Source organism: Micropterus dolomieu, linkage group LG18 (genome assembly GCF_021292245.1).
Source record: "Micropterus dolomieu isolate WLL.071019.BEF.003 ecotype Adirondacks linkage group LG18, ASM2129224v1, whole genome shotgun sequence".
Lineage (NCBI taxonomy): Eukaryota > Metazoa > Chordata > Actinopteri > Centrarchiformes > Centrarchidae > Micropterus > Micropterus dolomieu.
In genome coordinates, this window is record NC_060167.1 from 28,344,101 (window position 1) to 28,369,312 (window position 25,212).

General features: G+C 40.9%; 1 protein-coding gene across 27 annotated transcripts in view; it reads left to right on the forward strand.

Annotated features, from left to right (window-relative positions):
* Nucleotides 1–25,212, forward strand: part of cast (calpastatin) — a 40,650-nt gene continuing 15,438 nt past the window's right edge. For 3 of the 27 annotated variants that reach the window (XM_046076112.1, XM_046076110.1, XM_046076118.1), the window contains exons 1-4: nucleotides 5,481–5,612; nucleotides 20,152–20,220; nucleotides 23,455–23,598; nucleotides 24,604–24,678. In XM_046076112.1, the coding sequence (XP_045932068.1) occupies nucleotides 5,526–5,612; nucleotides 20,152–20,220; nucleotides 23,455–23,598; nucleotides 24,604–24,678 (375 nt within the window). In that variant the 5' untranslated portion in view covers nucleotides 5,481–5,525. Of the gene's footprint in view, nucleotides 85–209; nucleotides 660–1,262; nucleotides 1,377–5,445; nucleotides 5,613–11,180; nucleotides 11,345–20,151; nucleotides 20,221–23,454; nucleotides 23,599–24,603; nucleotides 24,679–25,212 lie in introns of those variants that run through there. The other 24 variants (XM_046076115.1, XM_046076120.1, XM_046076126.1 and 21 more) reach the window with 20 other exon arrangements.

Below are 25,212 nucleotides of genomic sequence, written 5' to 3' on the forward strand. Positions count from 1 at the left end.
GGTCCCGCTTTCACCCACCAGAGGGCAGCATAGTGCTACATAAAGCCACCAGCTCACTGCAAAAGGAAAAGGATAACATCAGCGGTGAGTCAACTCTTCCCTGGGCAGTGGGGCGTGTCCCCCTCGTTCCAAAAAGAAAATTTGTCTGTGAACTTTTTCTGCAGAAAGTAAAGTGTTACATGTCGATTTCACGAATTAACATACACGGATATCCCTTCACGTGCACTGACTCGCGCAGTTGAAACGCGTCTATGTGGACCTAGTTCACCCTGACACCTTTTACTTTCTCATAATTCATATTTTTAAGATCTTAAAGTGTCCGGATCCGTCTGTTTGAACATCTTCTAGAAAGGACCTCTTTAATTGATAAAGGAGACAGGGTCGTACTTCTTAAACGCACGCATACACATGCATACACCCTTTTGTTTGTATAAACATTTTGCTTCTGCCAACTACTGTGATCAATCATCAAACACGGACGTTTTCTCAGCGGGAGGGGCGATTTATTTTGCTCCAAGGGGGCAGATCAGCCTGCTGGCTTCTGATTTCCAACTGAGGACCGAGAAGGCAACTCTGAAAGTTTATCTGCTCCTGTTTTGAAGATGCCAAACAAGAAGAGAACCCGTAGTCACCAAAAAACCACAAAGGAGGCCAAGGCAGTAAGTTTCCTCTAATTATTGCATAGCATGGGCATACGCAGCTAATGGATCGGGCCACTTCAGAATGAAGTTAGAGATGCAAGCAAACTTAAAACACCCACAATGGCTTAAGGTTAGCTTACATGGTGATAGTTTTAAAACGATAGCAGTAGATGGATTATTATCCACTGTCATCCTCAACGTGTATAGGGTACATTTTCTACACATATTTTGGAATGTGATGAGTATTTTTGTTTAATGGCACTCGATGTTGTTGTTTATAAGCAATTCTCCTCAAAGTCAGCATAACGGCTGAAAAGCTATTGATGATTTCAGGGGGTCATTCCCATGTTCCCAGGGTCCTATGTTCCCCAGATTTATATGGCACATAAAGGGAGCAGGACAATTCTTGGAAACCAGTGTGTCGATGGGAGTGTGGGGGCAGGTCAGTGCTTGATTGTTCAGAGACCCTGCTGAAAAAGAAGGAGTTTACTGTAATCTGGCTGAGTCAGAAGAAGGCAAGACACACAGACCCGCTATGAGTAGTTATCATCTCAAGAGTGTGAGTGTGTGTGTATGTGTGTGTGTGTGTTTGTGTGTTTGGGGAGTGGCATGAGGGAAAAGATCCTGCAGTGAGGACAGGAGAGAGTGGCAGTGCAGGTTTGAACCTTTATTTCAGGCCAGTGTTTTTTGTTCTCCTGCTCCCCCATGGCGTATGCAGCATACTGGATGAGTCTTGTGAGTACAGACTTACATCTGTTACTTTTCACTGTCCTTCTCTCTTCTGTTTGGCCCTCTGGCAATACACTTAATAATAACTCAAAATGTAAAACTTGGCACCAGTAGGGACACTGCATGTGTGCTTTAACTGCAGAAGACCAGCACAACCAGTTAGAAGGTATCCAAGCTCTGCTGTTTGCTATTTAAAACTTGGCGTAGGCTGCACAAGATAACCTTTGAGTTGAAATAAATTATTGTTAGGGCTTTGCCCATGTTCTGTCATACACATGCAGTGTTTATATATGAGGGTGTGTGACTGTTTAAACCGAGACAGGCTTCAACATGCATTCTTGTTTCAGCTTTGAATAAGGCTCTGTTACTCCTCAAGGTTGGGATCAGATCTTAAAGGATTAAAATATATTGTTTGAATGACAGTTGACAGTTATTATTGCTTACACCTAACGCAGTTCTAACATATGTTTGACTAGAGCGTGTTTGCTTTTTATTTATAACGCATGTAAAAAAAAAAAAAAAAGTTAGCAACGAGATGAAAGGAGTTGTACATGAAACATTTTTCGACAGATGTTAAATTAATAAACCACCAACACAATAGGTGGAATCACTGCATCCTGTCCAGACGTTCCGTTGAATGTATCGCCATAAACTCATTCATCCATCAAAGCCGATAAAGACTTACTGTAACAAGCTGGTGTGTCTTTCTGTTTTTTGTGCATATACAAACACACTGTTGCCTCTCCAGAATAAAAAACTATGAGCATATATAAAACAAACAAACAAACAGACAAAAGAAACAAAAAAATAATTGATACAACCAAAAAACAAAAAGCCACCTCCTAACTCACCAACCAGCCACCACCCCCGTAGCCAAAAGGCCAGTGCTGGATTTCAGGATGCATGTGAAGGAAACTCTAAGTTTGTGTTTGTCTCCCACTGCTGAGTGCACTCACGCTTAGTAAAATAAGCCAGATATCAAAACACCTCGGATCTTGTTCATTTAGAGTTTCTGATGACCTTGCACAATCTCATCTGTAGCCACTTGGAATACTAGTCTTCACTCTCTGAGTCATAAACTCATTTGTCCTTTCAGAAATTCCTGAGCTGCTTTTATCTTTAATACTTAAAATGTATCTTTGCTAAGAATTTGTCTTCATCTTTTTAGATAAGATTATTTTCAGACTTTTACCACGAGAACCAACTCCTGCCTGGCCCGTTACATTCATTTTTGGATGTCTCTTAAGTGTTCGGTTATATGTAGACAAATTGCACCCTGCATTCTCTCTGGGAACATAGGTGACCCAGTGCGTGAGGCGGTGATGGATAGAGTTTGTGTCTGAACTGCTGTAGCGGAGATAGTGTTGACTGTATTACGACATGGGTCTAAATATAAAGACGAGCGCCAGTTTGGTAGATGAGTCCAGTTACATATGCACACTTAGTGTAAGTGGCACTGGCAAGTCATTCATTCACTTTATTCTCTCAGGTAACACTCCTAATTTAAATGGTGAGCTTTATGCAAGTGTGGAAAAATGCTGTAAAGTAAGAATGCTTACAAAAATAGACACAACAACATACATAACTATAAACATACAGCAAAAGACATTAAGAACTAACTTCAGTTTAAAGAATAACAAGGTTTCTTGAACAAGCAGTCCACAGAGGAACTGTGGGTAGTTCTCCAAGATCTTTGCAATTGAACCAAGAGGAATTGATGCTGTTTTGGGCAAAGAGTGGTTACACCAAACACTGATTTGATTTAGATTTATTATTCTGTTCACTCACTTTGTATTTTGTTATCTGATAAATATAATCCATTAACATGTCTATTTTTGTAAACAGTCTTACTTTACAGTGATATTCCACACCTGCCTAAAACCTTTGCACAGTACTGTAGTACTTTTGGGAGGTTACACTACAAGACATAGTGCACCATCTAGTTTCACAGGATGGGTCATCTGGCATTTCACACTGTCGAAGGTGTGCCTGTCTAACAGGGAGTGTGCCAGGCTGTGGGGGCATGTGTGCACACATGTGAAAGCACGAGCATTTGCATAAGTGCAATTACATACATGCTGCGCGGCTGCAAATGTGCCCGTGCTATACATGCTTTGTTTGCCTTTTAGTTCTTTAAAGCTGATGATTCACGGAGCAACTTTTAGAGCAATTGTGTAGGGCAACTTTGCCATCAATGATAATGAGTAAAGATTACTACTGTAATCCCTTTCCCTCACCATTCCGCCACCCGCCCCGCACCGCCCCTATCTGTTAAAAACATTGCCGGACTTGCCACTAGCAAGACTGCCCAGCAACATTGCTCAAAAAGTTGCCCCGTGTATCATCAGCTTTAGTCCTCTTGTACAGATAAAAGGATAGAAAAGCAAACGTGTGTTACTTCGTTCCATTGCTGTGTTTTCAAAGTCTGACTCCCCTCCACCAGCGCTCCTGCATCCTTTTAGGGATGCGCACATCTGGAATGCATTATATCAAGGGCCTAGAAATATAAGATGTTAGATTGTTATATTGCCACACTAGTTCTGTGTTATTAAGATGTCACATAGCAATTTATTCACATTTTATCAGTGCAGGTCTACAGGTGTGTGTTTTAATAGTCTTTTATCATTCACGTCCACTGATATTAATTTGTGTGTGTATGTCTTAATTCTGTAAAGCATGCCAAAAGGGATGTGGTTTCTTACCATTCGAATTCAGTACCATATTGCATCTACTGTGATGTTACAGGTTGCAATGCCAGTTAACTATATTTTGCATCCTTAAACCCGTCCACGTAGCATGCTTAAAAATATATCTCACAGCTCCAACCTGTTTGCTGCACAAACAGGAGTTTCATGTCCCGCTGCTTTAAGCTCAGTAGTAGCATATTCCTTGAGGTTTGCTCTAAAACACTCAGAAGTGAAAGGCTTGGCTGTCAGAGTGCAGACTGATTCTATCAGAGCGACTCCCTTAAAGGCCTCATTGTCTGCACACTCCACCCAAGAACTGCAATACACGCAAGGTCAGATAAAGCGTTAAAGCTATGGCTGGAATTGCACTTTGCACCCACATTGCCTCTTCTGCAAATGACATGAAGACAATAGCAGCAAAGTAAAGGCAAATACTTTCCCTACACACTCATAATAGAAGGAATTATAGAATGTAATGCTGTCTTTCCACTTTGGGTGTTTGTTGAGTATACTGTTTAATTACAGCACTGTCTTAACACAAAGAGCACTATAGGTTAAGGTTCAGAAAACCAACACCCATGCAGTAAATCTATTAGTCATGTCTTCTGCAGAAACACTCTTCACACTTGTAAAAGCATATTTTGCTGCCTCCCAGGCCACTTGTCATAACTGACAGTCTTTCATTGGCTCATGCAGAGTCTATTGGATGATAGATAACATTCTGACCTGGTGACCAGATGTTGATGTTGAAACCAGGGTTTAATCAATATCATTCCCTGCTATAATCCTCAAGAGGTGATGTAAGTGTAAAACAGGATAGGCTTGAATGTTTTCGGCTCAGTCTCTCATGGCAGATAGTTGACGCAATTGTATTATTAAAACAGAATTACGGCCCCTCCCTTCATTCTCAAAGGCAATTAGACAGCCAGGGTGGTTGCACAAGCTATCTTTTATTGCTGCGTGTACAAAAGGATGTGTGTGCCTCGGCACCTATGTGCTCAAGGCCTGCATGTCATCACAAATCTGGGTGTGTGGTTGTTGATAAGCAGCTCAGATACTGGCTCAGATAAAACCGTGGGTGTTGCCCATGCGGGCTTGTTTTTTATGCATGTGTGCCCGTGTGTGTGTGTGTGTGTGTGTGTGTGTTTTTTAAAGCAGTATCTGTTTACCCTGAGAAGCAGCTCAGATGTGGCCCCTCATCAGGTCGGTGTAAGTCCACCGTCAGCTCACTTCCCTTTATAGCCCAGAGAGTTACGGCCGGCCTCTTGTGACTTCCACATCCGAGCCTTCCCATCTGGCCCCTCTGCTCCCAGACCACGCCCCCCATTCGGCCCCTCTGCCCCTCCCCCTCTGTCTTTTCCCTGTTCCCCTCCCTGCCTGTTGGAAACATGCTGCAAGCCGACAGACAAGGCAGAGGCTGACAGACATACACACACACACAAACACCCGGAGGCACTTTTTACCCAACATGGGCCAGATACTGAGCTGGATCCGAGGTCCAAAGGACGCCCCGGCCCTGCAGGATGTGGCCGTGGAGGAGCAGGTGTGTGCAAATGTGTGTATGCCTATATGTGTGTGTTTGTGCCATGGTGCGTTCTGAGCAGCTAATCAAAGAGTGTCCACGTGTGTTTTGTCTCGTTAATGTACGTCAGCATCTGTTCATAATACAAGTTTGTTGTTCTGTCAGTTCTGCTAGTCTAGTTTCCACTGTTGTTTGTACCGATGTTGAGCAAAGGACTTATATGGGAAACACACATAAGGAGGAAAGCTGCCTTGGCTCTGACCCAAGCCAGACCTCCATCACTCTGTCTTTCTCTCTCTCTCTGTCTTTATCGCTCTCTGCTGGAATGTGAGGCTCCCGGTCAGTTTGCAGCCAGAGTCTGAATTTTGTAGTAGTGGGATATTAAACCAAGGCTGGGACAAGGCCTGCAGTGTTTGCTACCAGTTGCTACAGGCACCAAATGTCTGGCATAGAAAGTGACTGCGTGGTGATTTGTGACAGCTCTACATGGGCTGTCCTGATGTCAGTACTTTGTTATCAGGACTGTGTTAGTTTGCTCTCAGTCATTTTATGTGTTAAAGGTTAAATAGTGTCCTGGCAGGCAGACTGCAAACAGATAGTCTTCAGATTTTGGGTGGGTGGGAGTTTATGTTTCTTACTTGTTTTGGACCAAGAACTCTTTTTACTCCGCAAGTCATCTGGCACCAAGATCATTAGACTGCCAGGAAATAGCCACTGAAAATATATCTTGACTGCGCATGCATAACCATGAAGAAGACAATAGTTGAACACTCACACACGTCCACTTCCTCCCTCTCAAACACACACACACACACACACACACACACACACACACACACAGCCATTACGAGCTGAGTGGATGTTATCCACATCAGTCTTGACATTTGACACTTGTGTTTGCATGCTGTCATACAAGTAAAAGCAATTTCAACACCTCAGTGGATTTAACTGATTTCTAATTTGTCAAACTTAGAAGCAACTGTTTGCTAACAAAGTCGCCATGTCAACTTAAAGGTGCCTGAGCACGGCTCTCATACTGGTTGTTTTTATTGTATTGGCCTAAGGGACAAAGCTGGACTTTAGTGCAGACTCTGCAGAATCATTTGCCCAAATGAAGGTCTGATGTCATGTATGTTCACTTTCCCACGGTCATCCCTTGATATAAATCACCGCGTACTAGATTGGTAAGCATGAGCCTGTGTCATGTGCGGTTTATTGACATTATGTCACAAGCTGTCTGGATGCTGAAGTTCAAATGTCATAAACAGCCATTTACTGTAACGCTCTGCTAGTTGGAGCCACGTATGCGCAAAGTTTAAGAAATAAAAATGTTTTTAAATGGTCTGAAGGCACAAAGCTATATTTATGATATGCTTCAGCCCATGGTGCACTACCTAATAAACCCTCAGGCTGTGTGTGTGTTTGTGAGAAAAAGAGGGAGAGCACACAGTGTGCGTTTTTGTTGACTCACTGCATAGCTAAATATTCCTAATTCCTGTTAAATGTGCTTGTAAATGTTGGGTGTTTATCCCCTCGGCAGATTTTTCAGCACTCATCGGGACTTGTCAGATTTCTCACTTCGCTGTTAGTTTGGCTTGAGTTGACTACATATTCAAATGTTGCTCTCAGGCTTTTGTCACGTCAGTTATATAAAAGCAACTGTGGGAGAGTTTCCAGGCCTTTGGGCTCACCTGATGAATGTGCTTCAGCAAGGCGTTCAACACCAAACTCTTACTGAACTTTTGTTGCTGCTGTCTGTTTACATCTCCCATGCTTGAGGAGAAGCCGGCGCTCGCCGTCATGTGATGTTTGTCCTTACAAGCAAGGATAAGTAAAGAAGACCCAGCAGACTGACACTCGTTGGAAATTGTAATGTGATATAATGATTGAGATTCTTGGTATTGCTTCACATAAACACGTGGACGTGGCAAGCTGAAGGTGATGATGAGATGTTAGCAATCTTGTGATTATTATTGTAAGCAAATTTTCAAAGGTCCCAACCATATCTTGGTGTCATTGCGGATTTTTGTTCTCTTTTGTTCTGTAGTGTGAGGGGACAAAGTGCAGCGCTAAATTTAGAGATGGTACGTGGACGTGCGGCCGAGCAAAGACCATCTATAGTTTACTGGAAGTGTGGGGGATATGGGGGATACAGTTTCACACTATTTGTATTTTCTTTAAGTACTCATTTAAAACTGGTTGAAACTTAGTGATTTTTTTCATCATTGTCAATGTTGTTAAGGATATTGTTACACTGAAGTCATTGTTGTTATAATAGTTAAATAGAGAGACAGTTAATTTTTAAAATAAATGGAGCTGTCAGATTTACATTATCCTTCTTAACATGGCCATGTGTGCTCTCTAGCTTTGTGAATACTGACTACAATAGCACCGCCAGGTGAAAATTGTAGCCTGCTAAGGGTTCATTGTAGTCTAACAGAGACGCAAAGATAAAACAGTTTTTTAATTTTTATTTTAAGTTTTAAAGTTCAATTAAATTTCTTGTTTTCCGTTCCACTCAGTGTTTTGTTTTCATTCGTTGGTGGGCCTTCAGCACCACCTCGCAGTATATACAGACAGACAAGGCTACATTAAATTTAATGATCTGATCCATAACCGCACTATACTATAACCTTACAGTATAAATGATATTTAATTATTACACTACTTGCACCATGTCTGCCTCAATGTAGGCTACTGTATGTACAGTAAAAAAAGTCCCCCTCTTTTTATTCAAGTTACTGTAACGGATAAGTATTGTATTGTTGAACTTGTTGAAGTATATTTATTTGATTTTTATCTAGTATTAAATGCTCTAAGCTGCTGTAACATAAAGACATCGCACTGGAATCAATAAAGTACTCTACCTACCTACTTACCTACCTACTGTAAAACTTTAATTAATAGCCCGGGCTTTTATTTGCTTAAATCACTAACTCACCCTGCATATATTTGGTGTCCATATGGGACAGGCCTTTACCATTCTGGTATATCTGAATGAATTATACTTTGGTGCTCATTGTTTAAGTAAAATAAACTAAACGATTGCATTGTGGAGAATCTAACTGATCTAACGATGTGAAGCAACAAAAGTTTAAACATTTAAATTGGTATGCATGATCTAAACAGCTTAGCTCAAGCAGGTGACCCAGTGAGCTTCAAGAGGTTTTATACATCCGAAGAACTTCTATAAATCCTGTGTTTATTTGTAAAAAAAAATCGTGTAGACATACCAGGACAGGTTTCTAATTGGGACTAGCTTTTGATTGAAGTTTTACGGTATCTATCTATCTATCTCATTTGTATTGGCAGCTACCTTTATGATTACAATTGAATGATAATGTATTCTTATGCTCTTTTAGTATGTTTTCCTCTGGATGTACAGAGTGTGGACTGTCAAGTCTGTTCTCAATAAAGATCAATGGCATAGACCTTACAGCATAGACTTCACAGCAAGTTAAAAAAATTACCAGCCAGTGTCTGTTTGGGACATCTTATCCAGGTAGTATCAGTGAGAATGAAGCCCAAACTGGACTGTAGCCTCTATCAGCTGTGATAACACTTGATGACTGGCAAAACATGCTATATGTATGTGTTATGCAGACAGATTAGAGATTCATCCTACCTGATAATGGTCCACTAAAAAGAACCTAGTTTTCATGTCAAGTAGACTGACTACGTTCCTACTTAGCCTCCCACTAAGCATGCACATGCATGTTTTCTTAAATAAACATGCCAGTGCTTGCTCTCTCTCTCTCTCATATACACACACACATAAACACAGTGTTTTTTGGAGTCGGTGGGGGCAGAGCTGTTAGAGGAGATTTCTTTTGAAAGGTCCCAAAACAGGCAGAAATATTTCTGCCAGGGAGATGCCAGGCCAGGAATTGTGCAACAGGTTGAGGAGATGTGTGGCATGCCTATTTGTCCTTTTTAAAGCTATTTTTAGACACAAAGAATGAGATCAGAGGAATTTTGAAACAAGACAAACTATTATTCTCGCAAAGAAAATACTGAATGTCTACAGTGCTCATTTCTGAACTCTGTCTAACTTTACTCAAGGTGATTATCAGAAATGCCTCAAAGAATGCCCTTTTTCTGCAGTAGTTAGAGTTCACTGTAGGGTAATATAAAAGGGAAAGCGCATCCGCCTGTGTGTTGTAACACTTGAAACAAATGTCATGCCAAGTTCTATCATAAGCCAAGGACAACTATTGTGATCATGGATAAAAAATGCATTTTGTTCTAAAATAACATACAGTTCCTTTGCTTTGCATACGTTCATGTGACCTTGCAGTATTACAGTGCAGAGACAAAACACATGTGGTATACATACAGAACACGCCAGTCTTCTGTTTGTTAAGCATAAATCAGCACTTGACGGACAGAGCCTACACAGCAGTTTCAGATAACATATAAGCCTCCCTTCATTTTCGTCTAAGTGCTCCGACACAAGGGGGTGCTGTTCTCCCAAAGCCATCTCCTGTTCACATGTTGGACATGTTTTCTGTTGTGCTGTGCTTTATCTGAGACGTACTTAAGTCTCTAGATAAACATTAGCAGGTACTGAACTATCAACTAATCAGTAAATGCTGAATGTGTGTGCTGAGTGGGGAAAGGTGACACTGCCAAGATTTTATTTAATTATCGCACAACCTCTGGCTGCTGTCCAGAAACTGTGTTTCCGGTCCTTTTCCTTTGTTCGGGGGGTACTATGAAGAGCTGTGAAGACTGGAGAGGAAACATCCGAACTTGTGTTGATGATCACCTTGATTACGGTCTCTTCCTTCCAGCCGTGCCTTTCTTAAATTTTAAATAGCCAAAGCAGATAAAAAGAACTGTCCTTGGGTGTGGTTTGGGCTACATGTGATGTGACCCCCCTCCCTCCCTTCTTTTCTTCCTAACTACACACACAGACACACGCACACACGCACACACAGTTTAGATTCCTAAGCAGTGAGTCCATCTCACAGACACACCCAGAAGCTGCCAAACAACACTGCAGCAGCAGCAGATCTGCTTGTTCCCCATCACTGCGTATATCTTCAACTCCACCTCCACAAGAACTCTGTAACACTTTATTTGGATAGTCTGCCTACTTTTAATGAGTATTGGTAACACATCAACTGTTTCACTTTGTCTGTAGATGTTTAACATTCCCTAACTAAGATATTTTTTGGGGCCAAAACCTTACCAAACCTACAAAACGGTTTTATTTGTGGAACAGAATTGTTGAAATGTTAGAGATACTCTGTAAACTATCTGTAGGCTGACTATATCCAAATGAAGTCTAACCAATAACTGTACCTGCAAACATCTTGATGTAGACGATCATGCCGGTTATCAAGCTGCAACATCCCTCCTCATAAACACCGCCCTGACCCAGCCCAAAGTTTTCCTCAAGCCGACTTATTTATTTTTCCTGGCAGGCAGCGAGCAGTGGGTGGGTCTTCATGTATCAGACCGTCCACTCTGCCTGAGCCTGCTCTGCCGCCTTGCTGCTTAGGAGGTGGAGCCTCAGCAGCACAGACTTGTTGTGCTGCTTCCACCTAGGCGGAGTTTTTTCACAGCTGGGCCTGTGTATCCGTATGTGTGTTTACGTGTGAGTGAGTGCATGTGTTTGTGTGTGCGCATGTGTGCTTGATATACTGTGTTGCTTTAGTGTTTCTACAGCAGGAATCTAAGGTGAACCAGCCTCAAGAGGGCATCTTGGTAGTATACACAGCTGCATATATCGAGGAAATACACTCACAATCAAACCTATGGTATGTATCTGGACAGTATTTCCCCTTCATGCTTGCTCTTTTTGTCAGCGTGTGGCAGAGCTTCCTGTTTGACTGACAGCTGTCAAATCACTTTGACGGCTATTGTGCGGCAGAGCTGTGGTTGCAATGAGAAAGGCGGAGGTTTGTGTGTTGGCACTGAAAAGCAGTTCACCATTTTGTTTTTGTGTGAGACAGCAGCTTGTGGTGATCAAGTTTGCTGCCTTGGCAAGTTCAGGAAAGTTCACAAAGGACTAAAGATTTCTGTGTTACTGTTACTTTGTATGGACCCCGAGAGCAGTCAGTGAAAGGGAATCCAAGTGAACAGTAGATAATCAACTGTAAACGTGTACTGAGGGATACTGTATGTATGTATACTAATGTTCTATTAATATATCATCAGGATCTGACAATAATGCTTAATGTGGCTTTGTACAAGTTCACTGTTTGTGCTTTTTCCCATCTTGTACTCCTCTCGATTGGTTGCAGCTAGTTAAAGTGCGTGTTAGTTTGCAGTAAAACACAGATAAACGAAAACCAAACAGAGAGAAGTAACATATATTTACCCTGTGCAGAAACCAGTACAGTGTTGTTAAAGTGCCATGTTTTTTTCTTTCCTGGCTTACTTACTTACTTACTTAGTGTCAGCACAGAAATCCTATTACAGTAGGTTTGTCTAATGACAACGTTTGCTCTTGAAATCTTCCCTACAGCAGTAATCATCCTCGTGCAGCACTGTACTGCAACCTTAATTTTATACTTCTGCTCCACTTTCTTGTCTTCTGTCATTTCCACCATTGAGCCAAAGCGATCCATTTTATCACGAGTGACCAGTTGGACAAGTTGCAAGTGTTACTTTGAAGTTGTAGCAGCAGCTAGCAAAGGAAGTGTTTCCAGCCATATTCACATCTGCGTGTCTGTGGTTCGTCTGGGTGGGGCCTCGCATTAGTCATCAGTTTTCATTGCAGGCACAAGCTACTGCTTTAATTGCTTTTCTTTTTGTTTCTTCACTTCTGAAAGACAAATACATTGCGAGTCAGGTGTGTCATGCAGACAGCAGTCCTGGCTGGTCTGATGTTTAACATATGAGCAGGAATCATACCCATCTAAAACAGGAAAAGGACTCAAGCTGCAAACTTCCAGCACATTCCCAGGTGGTGCCTCCAGTTGAATGAATGCCAGTTTGAAATGAGCAATGGTTTCAAATGGCACTGTGGTGCCTTGTCTCTATTTTGACAACACTCACTTGGGCTAAACTTGTGACCAGCTCTCACAGAACGATGATGATGTTGATATCAGTGTCCTTTCCCCAGCTACGTCAGTCAGTGTTGTCCTCACTGGTTGCTTTTAAAGTAGCTAAAGCTCTGTGCTTCAAGTAGGGTGTGTGCGTGTCATGTGTCTTACTAAAGGAAATATGGTCAAGTGCCAACCTGAGTGACCTCTAGTGAAATGGGTTTTGATTTGTGGGATTTTGTGTCACTGTTCTGATGAACAGGAGTTGCTGCTGCTTTGAGAACATAATTCCCTCTCTTTCTGTTGGTCACAAACGGTTTGACACTGGTGGACACAGCAGGCCCAACACAGCATAGTTACTTACTTATAGCTTGTTGTGGCATTGATTGCGAATATATGTCAGGCTCTGTGTGCATATATGTTTGAGTGTGTGTATTCACATTTATCATGGTGTTCATATGTACTGTTTTCATAGTCTTTCTATGTGTCTGTCGGCTGTGAACTCAATATATTCCCTTTATAAAACAGATACATGGCAACTACCGGCCCTTTCCCCAACAAAATTTCTACCAGGCACGGCTGTTTGATATTTCTACCGTCTGCGTACTTTTATTTTGTCTGCGACAGGGGCTGGACAGAATAACAGTAACACCTTAGTATAATGCTCTGTAACATAGTCACATCACAATCTACAAAAATTAGTGTAATGTTGAATTGGCACAGTCTTAACAAAAACGTAGTAGCCTCATTTAAAGTAGTATTGGCTGCAGGGGTCTCATAAATACATTAGATTGTAAGGTATTCCTGTTATTTTGTTAGCCACTGTTGGACACACGAGAAATTCTTGTAGAAATCATATGTACAGAGCTGAAGTCACCAACCACTTGGGGCTAGCTTGCATTTCACTAGCTTATTTTCCCCAATGTGATCTCTTTGTTTTTTGTGAAAAGCTATCACAAAAGGGATTTTCTGCCTAAAATGTCAATCACTATTTATGTAATTGCTTGCCCTTATACATTTTAACAAAAACATAATGTTTATTTCAGTGTAATTTACCAAGTAACGCTACAGATAGACAGCCAGAGAGCAGTCTGCTGTACAGGAGCCATGAGGAATGCAGGAATGCTTCAGTTTAAGTCGCAACAGACAAGAAAGCTCTCAAAGTGTTTGGGTGGGTCTCAGGTACAAGTTGAGTCTGGTGACATAACAAACCTCTGCTTTAGACAGATTTTAGTACTTAACTAAAACTTGTTTACAGTTGTGTTACTGGCTTTAAAGTAGCCTATTCCTTTTATTGTATCTTTCTTTCTTTCCAAAATCTAACAATGCCTACAAGGTAGTGTAGTACTTGTAGTGTTGTAAGACCACTTTTTGATGGTCTTGGTCTTGCCTCGGACTCAACCACATTTGTACTCGGTCTTGTCTCGGTCTCGGACATTGAGGACTCAGGATTTTATTTCAAGACCAGTCAAGACCATAACTTTGGCAATATCAATAAATTGCTTGTGCATTGTCTGATTTATTTGTTAACATCCTAACTTTGATTCACCCCTCCCCACGATGGTTGATTGTTGATGAGTGTTGATTGAAGATGCTTTCATTGATTTCAGCTCTTAGTGTTTGTATGTGGGTGTTTTAATGGGAATGTGGATCTTTCAGATCAGTTTGAGAAGTACCTATGATCTCGTTCCACATTTTATTGTATGTCATGTAATGTGGGGAACCGGTCTTGGTCTTGACTCGATTGACCCTTCCTGTCTGTTATACATTGCATTGTTACCTTAATGCACTGTGAATGAGATAAGCAGCCTGTTTGTTTGCCTGTTGGATAAGTAACTGGGCGGTTCACTGTATATGCTGCCTAACCTGTCTTTGTTAACTAGCATCTGTCACACACAAGGCTGGTGGTGGACTTACATACACTTGTTTTGACTTCTAGTAAGTGAGCATAACTTATTTTATGTATGCAAGGGGTCAAAAAGCACAAGGCGGAGTCACATTATTATCTTGAGATCAGCAGGGCAGCATTTTGTTTGTTAGTACTTTGTGGACTGCTCTCGTATGACTAAAAGGCAAATGAGTCACCAAATCCCCTTGGCCAACTTCCTTTGATTTCAACTGACACATTTAAAATGTCTGGACTGTTCCAAATTTAGTTCAGAGGTGGTCTTTGAGAGCTTTGGTTTTGCCATAATGTGCATGTCTGTAAGGGAAAGTATAGAGCACTGTAATGATGTCATTCATTTGGACACTGAGTCATGATTTTTTTATTTTATTTCCGATGGGACATCTGACATCATGTTTGTTTGAACAAGAAGGTGAACACTGCTTTAACCACAATCCCTTTAGGCAGGTTTCCCCTGTTTCAGTCTTTATGCTAAGCTAAGATAACCAGTTGCCTGCTGTGTTTTTATTATGTACAGAAATGAGTGATATCAATCATTTAATCTAACTCTCAGCAGGAAAACCTATGAGAAAGTGGCATTTACCAAAGTGTTGCACTATTGTTTCTATTGAAAATGAAAGCTTTTTGTAGAAACAGTGACAAAAGTAGTGTTTTGGTATTAACACAGAAATCTAGGTATATTAGCACCGGAAACAAAGGACTTTTAAACTTTGGTACAATTCAACTTCAGCATTAGCTTCATAATTCCGCAATGAAAATATCTTAGCTGCTGGATTTCTGTTTCACGTGCAAGTTCAACCTGCAAAACACATTTGACACATTATGCATTACCACCCAGCGTGCACAACTTCCTTCTCTTCAGTTATTATGGTTTTTTGTGGTAACTTAGCAACAATTAATATTTACTGCAGTAACAGAAGCCACATGACATCCCCTGTGGCAGGGTATGCCCTAACTGCTTATGACCTCAATTCCTCCCTTGCGCCATGTCCTCCGTATTCTCTCTCTAAACATCATTATGTTGACTTTCCAACAGTCAGCCAGTTGATAATACGATTAGAGGAGGTAATATATGTACAGGTAAAGGGGATGTTCTTAGCTGGACAAAAATTATTTATTTGATTTTGCACAATTTCAATGTTTTTTTATATTCACGTTCATCAGTTGTATGAGGGCAAATGGTAAAAAAACAAACATGCATCTTTATTTAAAGTGAGAGTTTCCAAATAAATATAGAGTCTTGGAGGAATAATTTGAACCTCAAACCTGCCCAATAGTTGAAGCAATGCTAGCTTTAACACTATGTGATTCACATGGGCTTATTCTGAACTGGGTTGTGAACTCATTTTGTGTTAAATCTAACACCAGTGTGTGAGGCAGTAAGTGGCTGCGCTGAGCTGCAGTCATTTCTAAATCAGGTCCCAGATTGCAGATATTGCGATACACAATGTGCTCTGTCTGTCTGTGTCTCTGTCCTCCTCCTGTTCATCTCTGTGTTTCCCTTCACTCGTTGTAGACATTCACAGACATGCAACCTGTCTATGCCCTCCATCGTGCCAGCTCAGCGTAACTGTAAAATGTGATGCCTGACAGGTTAACTCACTCAGAAGCTTACAGGTGCTCAGGTGATTGGTAGACGTAGTTTTTTTTTTTTTGTCACTGGACTCTATGGGCGTCTGTCAAGAATACTTTACAATTCATAACAAGCACACAGACCAGTGAAAAAACTGTAATCTGTGACCACACATTATCCACACGATCTCACAACCCAAAAGTGAGTAATGTCCACCAACTGTAGGGTGACCAGAAACACAGGACAGTCCAGAATTACGAGTAGTTGTCCTGACTCCTGTCCTGTTTGTCCTGAAAAGTAGACTAAACGTGAGTATGATTTGGTTATAGCCTTTGATTGAATGTTGATCGCTGTGAAACATTCTGTTGGTATTGCGCACAGATGGGCATGCTCTGGGTATCTGTTGGCTGCAGCTGTGACTGCAGTGGGGAGAGTGGGGGTATTTGAGCCTGAGCCACCCCTTGTTTCTCGGCAACCATAGACAAATTGGGGTCATGTGATTTTTGTGTCCCTTATTTTACTCACTGTGTGATGGAGAGAGGCCCGTAGAATAAGTGATTGGCACATTTAAGATTAAAAAGTATTTTTTTTAGATTAAAAAGTATATTTTTTAAAGGAGTCATCATTCTTGTGTCTAAACAATCACAGACAAGTTTCAATAAATCTCACACATGTGTTAGTGCTTGAGGAAGTTACAGTATGAGGCTGTATACTGTTAGCATGATGTCATCTCTAAACTGCTTGATGACACAAGTTTGTTAAAATGGCAGGGGCAGGGTCATGATGAGTCAAAAGACCTGGGGGAAGTTATTTTACTGTAATTCTGCATTCTTACATTTTATCACAGAAAGAATGTGACATTAGGAATTTTAGAGCAAAAACCATCATGCCATGCTTCTGTAAATGAAAAACAGGTGGAAAGGGACATGAAGATCGACAGGATAAATTTAAAATAATGCATTGATATGAAACATAAAAAATCTAGCTGCAGTGTTTCACGATATAAATGCAATGAAATGTTGTGAAGTGGCATTTGAGTTGGTACCATGAAAGGACATTGCTGTCCCCGACCCCGATGTGGTTCAACTTATCCTCTCTCAAAGCTCAACTTTTTTTTTGGAAAGTGATAATTTGAAAACTGTTTATTTTAGATCCAAAGTGATTATTCCCAGTAATGCAGCACAAGAAGTAAAAACTGGCTGAACTCCTCCCGTCTCCCCTATTTGGACACAAGGTTGTTATAGCCACAAAGTAATGAGTGTGTGCATGCTCTTTTTCTCTTTTTGTTTTCTAGTGTAGATGAAGATAGTGGAAGTTGCTAGGACAGAGGAAGTGTAGCTACAGGCAGCTACGGAAAAGGAGAGATCTGATACAGGCCCCGCACTGTGACATGAATAAAACAAAGTAAATTGTATGTAACAGAAAAACATGATTTACACACTGTTACATAAAACACAGTCACTGTGTGTTTGTCTTAATGACAGATGGTTGACAGACATAAATAATTCATCTTAGAGTTGATTTTTGACTTTCACGCTTTTACTGTTAGTTGACGCTGAGTGTAATGTACTGGAGGCCCTGCCCTGTCCTGAAGTTCACCTGTTCTCATCTGGTCACCCTGACCAACTGGCTTGGTTAGACCTGACTGGTGAGTGCTGCAGCACCATACAATGACATGGGTTGGATGTGAAACTAACTGCCAGAACTCTGCTGCATCACTGATGTCAGTGGGGTGGAGGCTCATTATTCACACCGCCTGAAAGGACTGGGCTGGGCTCTGCAGCACACTGGGCTCCACCTAGAGAACGCTGCATACCTCAAATATACTGAACAAAAAGGAGTTTATTTAGTACACTGTTTGTCAGTTATCCTTCATCACAAGTGGAGCAGAGATTATACTTGAAGAGTAGTATGTTTAGGTTGTGCTTCTACTGCTTAGGCTTGTTAAATAACTTAATTAAATGCTTTTTCATTTTGCAAATGCACTTTTGCCGTATGTTATTATTATTATAAGAGATCAAGTGACACTGTCCTTGTCCCCATGATAAAGCTATATCCTGTTAATAAGGGAGAGAGCTAGTAACACCCATCCAGCATGCTCCCTTTTGCTGTCAAAATCTCTACAGTGCAAAGATGCTTGATTACTGCATAATAAAAATTATTGCTAATTTGACTTAAAGAACGGGTAAATCAAATATTTGTTGAGCTGTTTTCTGTAAAATCATGGAGCTTGTTGTAGGTGGCTCAGCGGTTAGCACTGTTGCCTTACAATGTAAAGGTCCAAGGTTGAATTTTATATTTCTAGCCTCTTAAGACTAGTCTGGGTTGTTTACTCGTCTTCCAGTTGGAGGAAGAAGTTTATAATAGGCCTTGATATTATTTTTATTTCAGGCATATCTGTTTTGACGTGTGTTTATTTTTCTGTTGTAACCAGTTGTAAAATGCCCTGCTCAGTACATATCTTGGGCACAATAGGTGCAATACTTTAAGGGATCCTTATCAAAAATGTTAAAATTATGTTTATGTCAAAACTTAAAAGATGTGTATATTGTCTCAACTGATATGTTGTTTACAAATTTTTAAAACTCAATAATTGATTTGGCTTTAAAACCCTTTATCTGTGGTGCTACAGGACGTATTGAGTAGGAGACATTCCTTCTGTAAAAAAGAGTAAGACTCCTTTAGACAGATAAGATAGGTTTGTTTAACAAATTGAGTAGTCTCTGTAAAAGTTGGTTGGTTACCTCAGCAGATTAATGTTTTATGTTTCAACTCAAAGACTGAGGGAATTTGTCTGGGGTATGGATACAATCTGTTTCCAGTTATGAATTGCGATATTTGAAGACATAACATTTGAACTACACCCCATTAACCTTTGAAAGAAATCTTAGTATCTGTGACTAAGCTGTGTGTCAGTTGCTGCTCTGTCCAGCAGTGAGAGGTCACTGAAACGAACAACAGCAAAGATGGCAGACTTGTTATGGAAATTGTTCAGAAGCCTGCTGTTCATCTGAGTCAGCTATTAGCAGTGTGCGATATTGCCGGGCTTATGCTGCTTATTATAATGCTTATTGTGAAACACATATAACCCACTGGTAACTTTTTGAATAAACTTTATTGGCATTGTCAAATAAGGCAGTAAACTTTTCTTAATAGCCACAGTAAAAGTGATGGCCTTTGTGTTTTATTATCCACAGTACAGATGGAAACGGTGGTGGAATGTTAATTAAAAAACATTACAAATACAGGCTTTAATTGTAAACTGTATGATAGACGCTAACAATACAACAGTAGGAATGGCTCTGGGAAAAGCTAATATACTATATATAAATTAGGACACAGTCATTTAAAAAATAGACTAAATAATACCTTTTTATTAGAGATAATACATGAACACACAGTGACTACATTCTGCTGGTTCAATTGTCTTCACTGGTTAGGTGTTTCCTGAGTACAGAAAAGACAGACAAGAGCATCCGCCACAGAAACTCAAATCTTATCAAGAGGAAATCTAAGTCAAAGATCGCAACACCTCTAACACTGTGTGAGGAAGCACGTGACGTGTGAGTGTGGAAAAAAAAGGCCTCGGCCGACATCGTTGGCTTTCTCTAAGGACTGAATTATCATTTTACACTGTGTGACGTCAGCTGAAGAGTAACTTGTGATTCCTGCATTTGTTGTCACTGTTGTCGGTCGCTGGGACAATCGCAACCATAATAGGCTGTCTGGTTGCTCGCTGCAGTCACGCCCTTCAGTCTGGAATGTAGCTCTTAAGTCAACCACCTCTGTCATGAGGCATGGTGGATGTGTTTGTGGGCATTTTGCAGCATTACATTACTCATAGATGTGTTTTATCTTTTGCCTCTTAATCTCTGTCTTTTCCTGACTTTGTCTTGAAAAACCCAGTTCGGAGCGTACAGCGTGTTCTAGTTTCCTTTCAGAAATGTGTGGAATGTTTTGGTTTTCCACAAATGTTAGCTCTTGTGAAACTGAGATGTTGCTCGGTGTGAATCTTGAAATGATTATGATGGTGTGATGGTGTCTTGTCAGATTTTGTTTACTACACATGCATAACTTTCTCTCTCTCTCTCTCTTTAGTCTCAGCCTAGCCAGGCCCCACCCAAACCGGCAGCTCCGGTCTCCACTGTGAAGGCTACACAGTTTGAGGTATGAAACATTCCTCTTTAACAGCCTTTAACCTCATCTCTCTCTCTCTCTCTCTCTCTCTCTCTCTCTCTCTGAAGAAACTTCCCAACTTCCTATGTTCAGTCAGTGGATTGTTGTCTGACCTCTGACCTGCCCATTATGTGGACTATGTGCAGCATTTTCTTTCCTGTGTTTCCTGTGTTTTAAGTAAAGTGAGGGAAAAGGTTTAACACTGTCCTCCGAGAAGTAGCACACACAAAAGAAAACGTTCCTTTTCCTTCCATTCAAGCACAAGAGAGGAAACACCCAGTCAGTGGAAAACAGTTTAACCCCTTCATGCTGTTCTCAAATGATGGATAAAAGTGGTTGTCCATTCATGTTCAGTTATTTATTCATTTATTTATTTGATTTATTCTTTATTTAATCAGACAGTCTCACTGAGATTAGATTTTCCATGAGAGACCCGATAACAAAAAACATTCATAAAAACACAATCTGCAAACAGAAACAACTACACAAAAAACAAGGTATTGGTAACGGTTACAAGAATCACACAAACAGATAATAAACCTTTCAAGGGGAATGTAAAAAGGCACATAGTGCCTGAACTAGCTCTGCCAACATTAGTGGATCGATGAGGAATACCAAAGGTGAAGTACTGTAGTTGCTGGTTTGTGTACTGTAGTCTGTAGATTTAAATGAGAGAAGAGATGGGAGGTAGTTTAGAAGCTTCAACAGTTGAGCTTTTTAGATGAATAACATTGGATAGGTATTTCTTCTTGACTATGGGGAAGTCCATCTCATGGTTTTACAGTTGGCAGGAGACAAAAATTTTATACAAGAAGCCTTGTTTGATTTTTAATTTCAAATGTTGAACGATAGTCTGTCAATCAAAATTACTAAGTATTTGTATGACTCAGCAAGAGCAATATGGGTGCCATATAAATTTTAATGGCAGGATAATCAGTTTAACTGGTGGAGGTGGAGAATACCATGTCCTGAAACTAGTCTGTGGTTAAGGAGTGCTACAAGCGTCAAAGGCAGACAAGTCACGGCCTGGGCCATATAAAATGCTATAATCAGTAAAAAAAAAAAAAAAAAGGTAGGTATAGTTCAAGGGGTTTTAATAAACAAACAAAAGGCGAGCTCACTTGCAGATGGAGTGGCTGAATCTAAAATCCAAAATAACACAGTTCAAGAAAACAAAGGTGATCCAACAGAATAATCCAGTGTAAATCCAAAAACTGACAGAGTACAAGCAAGACAAGACTAAGCAGACACCGCACAGTAGCACAAGGTAATGACCCGACAAAGACAAGACAGAAACACCAGGTATATATATATATATACATGGGGACTAACGAGCAGGCGGGAGCAACACAGGTGACAGACATGAGACCAATGAGAGACAGGCAGGCAGGGAGAGAGCAGGGGAAAACAGAGACATTACTGAGGTAACACACACAAGCAGACCCCGATCACAACAAAACTAACACCAACAGGGAAAACAGACTGAGGATGGGATAGAACAGGACTCATAGCAGACATGGGTAGAATACAGGGGTACACCGACTAACTATGACAGATGCTGGACACAGGGCAATAGACAGGACAGAACACATGTAACCAAAATACCAGACAAGAATCTAACTTCAGACCATAACAGAAACCCATGTAAACAAACAAACACTGACCAACTATAACACAGAGATCATAATAGACAGAACCTAGATGAGAACAATACAGAGCAGACGAAAATAATGCAGACGAGAACTAGAAGCAAATACTACGACATGAACTAAGGCACAGGACTGGGAACAAAGTCATGGAACCAAAACAGACTAAATAACTGATACTGAACCGACAAAATAATAAACTCAGAGAAACTCAGGACAGGATCGTGACAGTATTTTGCACAAGCAGTATTTTATTAAGCGTCTGTCCAGTATAGAGAAAGGCTTTGGTGGGATATTTAAATTTTGAGAGTGGACGTGCAGAAAAAAGGAGCACAACTAATTAAAATAGTGCTGGTTTTAAACTTACAGAGTTATTTGTAGACTCAGTCACTGACCTTCCGCTATAAGGGACTCGTGTTAGCAGCTGACCTTGGTGCCCCTTTGCCATAGTGGGATACAGCTGCTCATGTTTCACTGGCAGTGTATATGAGCAGTGCAGCGCAGCAGTGTATGTGCATACAGTGGGGAGTATATCATATTGAGCCACAGAAACAGCCAGTATGTGTGGTGCATCAATAAACGCGATCTAAGGTGTACCTATTTTTTTTCCAACTTAAAGGAGTACTCAGCTGATTTAATATTGCACTTCTATAAAGTTGGGGTACTCACAAAAGACAGATTTAAAATGAATGTTCAGAATCCAAGCAGCAGAGGAAAGATAAAGATATTCTGACTTTTAGTCTCTAGAGTTGACCTTATGTGGGCCGTTTCATTTCCACTTTTGTCTGGCTTGCTAATGCTGGCTATAATAAGTACAAGTAAGAAGTCGTGGTCCTGATTGATACTTTTCTCAAAGTTGGGAGCACACGTCCACATTTTAGAGGGGGTAACCAGACACCACCACATCCACCACAGATATCAGATTAAAAAGACAATCTTCTGCACAAAGTTAAGTTACTTAACTAAATTATAACTAGCACAACTAGCTTACTGTTTAGTTGCAGCAGCTCAGTGTTTCTAAGTAAATAGCGATCGATGTTTGTCAGACTGCAGTAGAAGAAAGCCTGTTTCTTTTCTTTCAGCTTTGCCAGTCCTTCGCACTGTGCATTATATTATAAAACTGTTTGCTAAAACGTAGGCGCAATGTGATCACAAGGAGCAGATGTCAATCAATACAACATGACACATTCCCACATCTGGTGCAGACAGTTAAAAGACAAAATAACTGGAGTCAGAGTACTTTCTTGTTGCTGAAACGCCTAAAGTGAATAGGCCATGTTTTAAAACCACTACATTTCCCATAACGCAACCAATAGCTTAATTTCATTAGACTCTCCATGCCTGGCAAACACCCACCTATTTCAAACACAATGCCCCCACTTTGTATCACAGGCTGTCAGTTACACATTTGTGTGTGTATAAACCCAAGCCGAGATAACCTTGATGATGTCATGGTGATGTCAATAAATTTTATTTTGTCATGAAATACATTGGGAAACAAACATACTGTCTATAGGCAGCATCCAGTTAGCTGTATTGAAGGTAGATGATGGACTTTTCCACACCTGGTGTGTTGCAGAAGGCATCATCAGGATCTGCCATGGCTACAAAGCCTGGGCTGGTTTCCACAGCAACAGGCGGAGCCACAGGAAGTGGCATCACAGCAGGAGGATATGCTTCAGTTGGGACAGCAGGAAAAGAGGCACCTAAAAGCCAACCAGAGGTAGACAGAGTCTGGATGCCTAAATAAATGTGGAGGGGGCTTTTGGGTGTATTGGGGCGACGTAACGTGAACCACTTTCTTCTACACTCTGAGTGTGTGCTCATCATAAGGCTGCTCACGCCTCGTCTTCACTGGCTTCATCTTCTTTTCATCTTGCAAAACCTCCTTGTATGCGTTGTCTCGCTGGCTCAGCCATCCAAACCTCTCCACCTTTTAACATGCATCAGAAGCCAAACACGTGCTGTATCACGTTAACGAGCTCTTGTGTCATCACGCTTGGGATGAACAGCTGATTTCATGAATAACCTTCTCCTTGGCTCCTTGGTTTGTATACTAACACTACGCCAGCAGGTGCTACTGCTATTGACATATCGTCCACTGGGGCTACTATTGTTGACATGACATCAGCTGGGGCAATGGTCGGACGTAAAGAAATGTCAAAAGTAATGGTGTCATGATGATGAAAGCGTTTGTCTGTGCTTGTGTATTTACAATACTGCTGACCATTCCCCTAAAGTTTTAATTGAGCTGATTCTTACATTTCGGATACAGTATGACAGCTTCCTGAATACAACAAGGTTTATTCAACCGTTCTCTGCTTCCCGAATTGCCATTACATATCTCAGGCATGTTTCAAGGCTCCCGTTTGCCCCCTGGGAGGCAGAAAATCAATTTTGGGAGTTTGGAAAAAGGTCAGCAGTACTGTAAAGTATACAATTTTGGTGTAAAGCATGAAAAAGCACCAGCATTTAACCATACCTGGTCATACCATCAATGGTCAGATTAGTGTCAATACACTTGAGTGATTAATAACTTTTATTTTTGCGTTCGTCTGACCCACTTGGCAGATCTGAGCATGGATTATTGTACATTTTCTCTCTTTGTTTTCATTAACACAATAACATTTAACAATTGTTAAAATGTTGTCCACGTCTCTTGTCACTATGTTTACTGGCTATAAAAGTGCTTGTGTTATTGAGTAATCACATGGCTACATGTTTGTAGACTGCACCTGTGTCCCAAGTCAAAGCAGCAGCTACAGGTCCTTCTCCTGCTGCTGGATCACCTGAAGTGTCTAAGGTAGACTCGACTGCTACATGCTTCTCAGACTCTTTATTTCCTCCATGACTCCCTCGAGGTGTACTTTTTGAGGCTTCCTTCAGTTGTTGCTATATTTCTTTCTTTGTGCAACACGTTTGTGTCTCAGAGTCTATTCAGGTTTTGCTACTGTCTTACTTGCTCGCTTTGGGAATTTCTTTTAAAACAAGTCACTACTTTGGCCCTCTCTTTTTTACTTTGGTGATGACCAGCTGGAAAGTATAAAGGATATTTGTTCTTTACTCTGCAGCCCTTTTGCTCAGCATGCCTGCACTTGTAGTTGTATGCGCAAGCAGTGCACACCTGTGAACTTGCAACACCACACATACATCAGAAATCTGAGTCAGCCAGAGGAAAGAAATGGAGTGGAGAGGACTATCATTTGTTGGTTTGTCTTCTTGCCATTGTTTCATTGTACATGCCTGCTGCCACTTGGTTGGTGGAACATTTCCTCTGCTCAAGTCGGCCCTCTTCTTCGTTTGTTTGGGACACACATTACTGACTTTGTGCATGTGC